Here is an 8,777-nt window from a genome sequence, read left to right on the forward strand (position 1 = left end):
TTTGAGATTTTTGTCACTAGAAAACTAAAAAGTAACTATTTTTAATTTTATGTAACCGAACTCGTTACAAGTATCCTAAATGTAACTGCTGTGCAACCTTTTTGTATTTTTTTATTTTTATGATTAGTTACAAGTGCTACTTGGGGAATAGATAAACCCCTAATCCAAGGTGTGACGCGACCCGTGCCGAGGGATGAATGGTTGAAGGGGTGATATAAATTCTCTACCGCAATGGAGCCTGTACCAGTACCACCGGCGCCCTCCACAGTAATTTGCCCTTGCTGCACCAAGCCGGTCACTGATGTAGTGGACCATTTCTTACCGAGCATGCTCTCTCTGCCAAAAAACAAAGAAACGAAGGAGGTGCAGAGGAGAATAGGAGAGGAACCCTAGCCCTGTTCCTCGTCTATTCTCAACACGCCGATTCGTAGTGAGTCGACAGACGAGGTGGCTCCAATTCTGAAGAGTGAGCTGAAACAATGGGAGAGCCGAACAGTCATGGCCAATTGGATCGCCGTACAATCGCTCAAACAATCTGAAAATCTATAACGTCGAGTATTAAGGTTACTCAAAAGTGGCTGAATCTCAAGAAAGTTCTCAGCACGTTTACCGGTCGTGTGGCAGGACATTGTCCCAGTAAATATCATGTTCGGAAACTCGGTTTCGTACAAGATGATATTTAACCTCGGGACACTAGCTCTGCAATTGTGCAGCACAAATAGCACGCAGACTACAATATCTCAAAAAGGGGAGCTGCGACGCCGATCAGGGTAACAAGGTTCATAAACCAAGTCACCTCTGATTGGCACCTGTCTCGCTCCAGCTATTACCCTATTTCCTAAATAAGTGATAGGTCAGCTTGAAGGGTACACTAACGGTAATAAACGGGGCATACCACAATAGTTCAAAATACTGTACGCAGTGGGAAGAGTACCCAACAGAAGTGGAATACCTTGGCTTACTAAAGATATACGTCCACTTGCTGTACGAACGAAAGGTTTTGTGGGCTATTTTTGGAGGAGTACAAACGGAAAGTGGAGAAAGGTGTAGGTGTATGAGCCATGAGCTGCAGTCACTGCTTGAAGAGATTCCCATCGTACACCTGGCGAAAGTTGCAAGACTATGATGGGTCGGCCACTTCGCAAGGATGTCGAACGATTGTGCAGCGAAGTCCGTTCTTTTCGAGAATTCCTCCGGCACCAGGAATAGAGGTTCCCAACGTGCAAGATAGCACGACCAGGTTGAAGCCGACTTGAGTGTGGTAGCATTCTTGATACGGTAAGAGCCACCCGAGATCTATGCTGCTGGTAGAAGTAAAATTATGTTAATGTGTTAAATGTGCTATGTTTTATAACAAACATCGGAGGAAAACTCATGAAGGTTGTCTTCGGGGATATGAACGCGTATGTCGGCAGAGAAGAAATGTATTGACAGTCTACACACAAACACGAATGATAACGGCCAACGATGTATAAACTTCGTAGCTTCCTGAGGTCTGGTGGTCCGAAGCACGTTTTTCCCACGCAAACATATCCACAAAACCACCTGATGATCCCCTGAATAACGTATGATAAACCAGATTGACCACGTTCTCATTGATGACCGGTTCTTCTTTAACACTAATTCTACGGGACGCGGATATTGACTCTGACTTGTTCCAAATTGTCAATCGAATAAGTCAAAGCCATTCTCCTCGGCAGCTAGATAGCCCGCAATCTGCCGAGAGCTACGCGTGAATACTGGATAAGACACTACCTTCTTCTGAAAAGTTAGGTGCTTCAATCCTCGAAGACGGTTGGGGCCTAATACGCTCAGACATCGGAGAGCACTAGATAAAGAGCTCCGGAGTATGCAAAATGATTGGTTTGATTAGGAATGCAAACAAGCGGTAGACAGAAAAACGGCGCTTGTTAAGGCCGCGTACAAGGTACTCTCCCAGTTTCCATTACACTGGCTGCACTGATGGCACAAAGTTTCGTAGAGAACTAACAGGCGGATTTCATGGGGGCTCGCGCAACTAAGGACCAACATTTGAAAGTTTATGAATTGCTTTCAAATGTTCGATTACTGGGTATGAAATGGGGAAGGCAAACGAGAAAGCGACCAATATAGCTTTTGCCAGCCCGAGCTCGTACCTAGCGCCTCCACGCGGTCATACCCGGTAATACTCTATTGAATAGCTAAGCTAGGGGGTGCGATGCAGCGTGGTTCCCAGATGCCAGACCTCAAAACTGAGATTTTGCGCAGAAGGCTGAGCCACCCGGCCTTGGTAGCAGGTAAGCCTAATATGTTATATTAATTATTTGTTTCGTTTTAGCCCATCAAGTACCCCCTATTGTACAATTAAAACTTCGGCCGTAACAAATTTAAATAATACACATGGATATCAGAAGAAAAAATTTAGTTAATTATTGGATGTTATATGCACTGATGGAAATTCAAATGACGCAATTGTATTTCACGCGACGGTTTGCTGGTGAGATTTTTCTATTTTTGCCCATATATACTCAATATTTGCTATATACTGTTTATTATATTGAATAAATCTTCCTCATGATCCTTATTGTTTGCCTTGCCCTACTAACACGATATGCTGTTTTCCTGTAACATCTATAAAGGTAGTATGGGTTCCCCGCACTTTCAACATTAGATGCTACACTAACATTCCTATACCCATCTCCCCTGCGGTTGTTTGGACGTAGCCATGTATACAATGCGGTTAGATAGCCACCTACGATGTGTGCAGCCTCATATGCTAATGCTAATGCTTTCAAATGTTCGATTGCTTATTTCGTTATTGTTTTGAATTGATTTTATGCCGAATTGCTGTGATATATTCATACAATGAACAGGATTCAAGGAAAATTTCACTTTTTTCATAAAGAAATTTATTCACGAGAATGATTGATACATCAATAACATGTAGATATCATAAATGAATGAGCAAAACACTAATAATGCTGATAAAAAAAGATTGCATTTATTTTCTACCAAACACACAAAAGAGAATAATTGGCCATTAACCGTTAAAGGTTATATTAATATAAAGAAACTGTATAGTAAGCAATTGAAATAAAAAGAACAGTAAAGATAATCATGTAAGAAATAGAAACAATTTCCGTTCACACACATTGTATCATGCTTCAAGTACAAAAAATAGTTGTGAACAGAATAGCGATAAGAAAACTGGCTATTTTAAACAATAATATTTTACTTCTAAGTTAAAAAATAGTCGCGCAATGCTGTAAAATTTCCGGCCAGCTTATCCTTTCAGCAAATCGTTGGCTTTGTTTTCCAGTGGTTCGATCACTTTGGTCATGTCGCAATCCTTTACAATCTTAGCGTACAGTGTTTTGCGAACTTCGGTCAACGTTAGCCAGAACGGTGCCAGCTGCGATATCAAACGCAGATGTTCCTCTAGTTCCTTGATGGAAAGTCGACCACGGTAGCTGTTCTCGATTTTGACGAGGACCGTTTCCATCGGGAGAACACTTTTTCGCTCCGTCACAAACACATTCCGCAAATGGCGAGCCAGCTCTGGGAGGCGTCCGTATTTGATAGCTTGCTGTTCGATAGAAGGTCGCCGAGTCATTTGATCCAACGCTTTCGCTGCTTGTTTAGCACGAATTTTTTCAAGAAGAGACTTTGGAACGTTTTTCAGACCAGCGTGTAATGGGTTCTCTGGTTTAGCTTTGACTTCGGCATCTAAAGGTGGAGCAATGTTCGTTTTATTGACTACTGGAGTATTATTTTGGCGTTTTCTCTCCTCCACGCGCTGAAGGGCCCGTTCCATAGCAGTACTGCAATTGAAAAGATTCCGAGCAGCCGACAGGACATCTTTGGCTGAAGAAAAACGTTCTACATTCGGCGGCTGCGGAAGCTCAGCCTTCTCGATCTCTGGACAGCCTTCCACATCGAAGCCCGGATGCCAGCGAGTTACTTTTTCACAAGGAATGTGCATCGGTGGATCCAACTCTAGCAGAAATTTTTGGTGATACTCCATTACTTTTGCCCGAAGAAGACGATCGAATTTTTGAGATCTTTCAGCTATAACTTGCGGATTCATTGATTGATTTTGGGCGCTGCGTATTAAATTAGCATCTTCATCCTTTGGTGTTGTACTGGGTTTATCTTTAATGTTAGGTCTTATCACCAGCTGATAGGTATCGTGTTTTGTTACTGATCCGTAATTTTTTGTCAGTTCCAAAGTAAGATCAAATGCATCTGGGAATAAAGTTTTTATCTGCGCTAGATGGCTCTCGTAGAGGTTCTTCCGTGCCATTCGCTGCACTGGAAGCTTGAGCTTTTTGAAAGTAATCTGCTCTTTTCGATTATAAAACATGGCACAAACAGTATCGATGCGATTAAACAGCTCAGCAAGGCAGCGATATTTGTAGGGAAGCGGAAGAGTTGGTCTTCCAGCCGCGGTAAGGTGTTGGAACCGTTGATAGGCTGGTAACTTGGTGGGGCTGGCAGTCACTGGAGTGGCAGATGGTTCCTTTATTGGACTCATTAATGTAGACAACCTCTTTGGTGTGACATTCTTCGAAGGTGACATGAGTGAATTGTGATGAGCCTTGGTTGGGGTGCGATGAAGAGTTTTTGTAGGCGAAGTAAACTGCTTCTGTGGACTAAAATAAGTCATTAGAAAAATTATCATTTTAAAGTAAAACAATAAATTACCTTATCGGTACTTCTACTTCCAGCGTTTGAAATTGTTTTAAATTGCGGGCTGCAGTACCGGGACTAGGCGGAACAGTTGGCTTTCTATTTGAAGTATCCGTCCGCTTGCTAGCCATGTTATCCAGCTTGTCAAAACCGCTTTGCATTTTATTTAAAGACGCTTTTAATTGCTCCAAACGAGCACTTCGGTTTATCTTGCTTTTGATTTCTCCTAATGTCAAATTTGCAACAGCAGGTTTAATAGGATTCGCTTCATTTTTTTCGACTTGTTTAGTCGGTGTCGTCATTCCTTTTTCAATATTACTAGCGTTAGACTTTGCTGAGAACTCCCCATTTACTGGGGAGGACGATTTTGATAGAACCATTGCTTTAGCAGGGCTTGCATCTTTTTGTATCATTTTCTTCCGTGGCGACAGAGTACCTTTCTTGAAAAAGTTGACCAACTTCGGGTGTTCTAACATTTCCCGGGTCTTCTCGTTGACGGTGACTGCTCCAATGCGTCGAATGGTTCGCGTAGCTCGGGTAATCCGTTTGCATTCTGAGGCATCTCCAATTTGATCCGTTTCGGCTGTAGCAGGGGCATTCTTGGAAAGAAAATTTTTAGTATTGGCAAAAACGACCCGGTTGGACGTATCCAGTGATTGTTGTTCTGGATTATCGGAGGATCTGATGGACGTTTGTTCCAGAACCAATACCTTGTTGCGAGCTGCAGAGGCACCTATTTCATCCGTTGCCGCACGCTTTCGTGCATTAAAATATGCTGCTACTGTTGGTTGTGACATTTTGCTTCAGGTTGTAATGTTAACTGATATCACTAACTGTATTCAAATAATTAAAGATAAACGCGTCACTATAAATGTCTGACCACTCAGGTAGATTTCATGCAGCTAATGGATGTGAACCTTGTGAACTGCTAGCGGTTTCCCTCCAATTTGAATCCAACTGCAGCGAAATGCATTCCTACGCACGTCACACTCTCAACATTGAATCGGGCGAATACAGTTCGATCAATGTGAAAGAAAGGTAGGGTGCGTGCGGCAGACCTCTGTTTTCGGCGTTTTCGGAGAATATGTCTGTGCTGCCAGAAATTATTAAACTACTCGAAAAATAAAAACAGCTCGAAACGCGAAGTGTACTACCTATCCAGCTTTTTACGAGCCATAATGGCGGGCGTGCTCGTAATATTTAAACAGCATTTTTGACATTTTCCCAATACATCGCACGTTTTCTTTCCGCGTGTTCACGGTAAAACTAAAGGAATGTACGGAAAGAAAACGTGCGATGCATTAGGGAACTGTCAAAAATGCTGTTTAAATATTACGAACACGTCCGCCATTATGGCTCGTAAAAAGCTGGATTATTCATGTCAATTTATCCAGCTTTTTATGAGCCATAATGGCGGACGTGTTCGTAATATTTGAACAGCATTTTTGACATTTCCTTAATACATCGCACGTTTTCTTTCCGTACATTCCTTTAGTTTTGCCGCGAACGCGCGGAAAGACAACGTGCAATGTATTCAGCTTTTTACAAGCCATAATGGCGGACGTGTTCGTAATATTTGAACGGCATTTTTGACATTTCCCCAATACATCGCACGTTTTCTTTCCGCGCGTTCTCGGTAAAACTAAAGGAAATGTACGGAAAGAAAACGTGCGGTGTATTGGGGAAATGTCAAAAATGCTGTTTAAATATTACGAACGCGTGTGCCATTATGGCTCGTAAAAAGCTGGATTGGGGAAATGTCAAAAATGCTGTTCAAATATTACGAACACGTCCGCCATTATGGCTCGTAAAAAGCTGGATTGCGATTGACGCTCGCAACAAGTTGACATAAATATTTGACAGGTCGCTGCTGGAATTTTACTTGCAAACTGTTTACAAAATTCTTGCATTTCGCGTTTTTGATGAAATTTGCAATAAAACTTAAGGCCCGCGCAGAATTGGTACTTTGCGGTTGCGTTTGCGCAAATCTGACAGTTCTCCCATACAATTTGACAGATTATCTGTCAAATCTACGCAAATGCAGTCATAAAGTACCAATTCTGTGCGGGCCTTTAGAAGGTCAGCAGTTACTTTGCTTATTAAAATGACAAATGACAAAAAATCTTGGAGCCATGGAAAATAATCTGCAAAATTCCTTACCCATTTTGATACAGTATGTAGGCTAACCAACGTATTTTGGACCCCCTCAGCAGCTGTACATAATTTGGACACTTACAGCAAAATCAAATGCAAGTGTCCAAATTATGTACAGCTGCTGATGGGGTCCAAAATAGGTTGGTTACCCTATTGCCCCTTCCCAGATAACACAAAATCGTAATAGAAAGTCCACATTAAATCGTTTTCATGTCAATTTCACATTGGAATTGTATAATGATTAGAGTATGTCAAATCGAAGTGAACAATAAGTTGTTTTGCAGTCGTGCGTGTCTTCATATACAATTCATGACTGTGAATTATAAAGCAGGATAGACAATTGCAATATTTCATTATATCTATATCATATATTCAGGAGTATTTAGTTGCGTGTTATAAAAACTGCGCAAAATAGAATTACAAATAGTTGTCAAAATTTTCGCACGTATATCGCCTCCACTTTGGTACATATATGGTCTTATATGGCGTGAAATATAACTTTTTCGTTCAGATATGATTTCGTATACCTCAGTTGCAATCGAGATATACAAACCAAATGGTTTACTGAGTTTTATGACTATTTAGACTACTGTGATAATTATTTAATGCAACGTACCGCATTTTGTACTGTTAATCTGACACTAAAGTGGCTTTTAGTTTGATCTTCTAATGAGTTTGACTTCTTTTTACTCCTTCCCCTTCTTTTTCACTTTATATTCTTTGAGCGAAATCGTGTGCGAGATTCGACTGTGATAATCGTGTAAATCGGGGTAGTCTAAATAGGTAAAACTAAAGGAATGTACGGAAAGAAAACGTGCGATGTATTAGGGAAATGTCAAAAATGCTGTTCAAATATTACGAACGCGTCCACCATTATGGCTCGTAAAAAGCTGGGTAATGGCGTATGCTATCCAGCTTTTTACGAGCCATAATGGCGGACGTGTTCGTAATATTTAAACAGCATTTTTGACATTTCCCTAATACATCGCACGTTTGCTTTCCGCGCGTTCACGGTAAAACTAAAGGAATGTACGGAAAGAAAACGTGCGATGTACTAGGGAAATGTCAAAAATGCTGCTCAAATATTACGAACGCCGTCCGCCATTATGGCTCGTAAAAAGCTGGATAAATTGTGTTCGTAATATGCGAACAAACTTTTTGACAACTCTGCATCCATCAAAACTGGGCACTCTTCTCTAGTACGGCAGTGTTGCTCTTTCTTTCGTTTACGCAAAAGAAGGAGAGCAATTGTTTTGGATACACTTCGCATATTTTTGCTCTCCTTCTTTGGCGTAAATATGCCACCCCTTCGGCAGGCAACCATGTTTTCGCTGCCAACATCTCGTGTGTGCGAAAATGAGATAGCATGTCAACATTGCGTTTCACTCAACTGCCAGCAGTCTGATTTGGGCCCGCTGTCAAATTTTGAGCCCAGGACATGCTGTCGCTGACGTTCACTGCAGCTCGATATCCAGCTTTCCACGAGCGATAATGGCGGATATTGAGCACAAGTGAACACAATCTTTTGACAGTCATTGGAGGAGTGTCGAGTTCGCCCTGACGGAGTTACTATGGATACATTCATGATTGTTTGTTGTTCGAATGTAAAAATGTAAACATTGTTCAATTTTGCAAATCAGCTAAAGAGGAACATAATCCAGCTTTTTACAAGCCATAATGGCGGACGTGTTCGTAATATTTGAACAGCATTTTTGACATTTCCCTAATTCATCGCACGTTTTCTTTCCGTACATTCCTTTAGTTTTACCGTGAACGAACGGAAAGAAAACGTGCGATGGATTATGGAAATGTCAAAAATGCTGTTCAAATATTGCAAACACGTCCGCCATTATGGCTCGTAAAAAGCTGGATTGAACGGACAACAAGTTTTATGGATTGTGGCTTTGCAGTTTTCGCAAATTTCAGGGAGAATGTCCAAATACGCAATGGAAAGT

General features: G+C 41.4%; 1 protein-coding gene across 1 annotated transcript; it reads right to left on the bottom strand.

Annotated features, from left to right (window-relative positions):
• Positions 1–3,262: 3,262 nt before the first annotated feature.
• LOC128736286 (DNA replication factor Cdt1) lies at positions 3,263–5,465 on the bottom strand. Its single transcript, XM_053830760.1, has 2 exons — positions 4,684–5,465; positions 3,263–4,631 (listed from the first exon to the last, which is right to left on the bottom strand). Exons 1-2 carry the CDS (start codon positions 5,463–5,465, stop codon positions 3,263–3,265), a joined length of 2,151 nt encoding a protein of 716 aa, XP_053686735.1.
• Positions 5,466–8,777: the final 3,312 nt, after the last annotated feature.

The sequence above is a fragment of the Sabethes cyaneus genome, chromosome 2 (genome assembly GCF_943734655.1).
Source record: "Sabethes cyaneus chromosome 2, idSabCyanKW18_F2, whole genome shotgun sequence".
Taxonomy (NCBI): Eukaryota; Metazoa; Arthropoda; class Insecta; order Diptera; family Culicidae; genus Sabethes; species Sabethes cyaneus.

Excerpts from the sequence above, each read along its gene's own strand:
- LOC128736286 (XM_053830760.1), bottom strand. The coding sequence starts at position 5,465 with ATGTCACAACCAACAGTAGCAGCATATTTTAATGCACGAAAGCGTGCG. Across the intron at positions 4,632-4,683 it reads GAAGTAGAAGTACCGATAAG|TCCACAGAAGCAGTTTACTT; the intron begins GTAATTTATTGT and ends GACTTATTTTAG.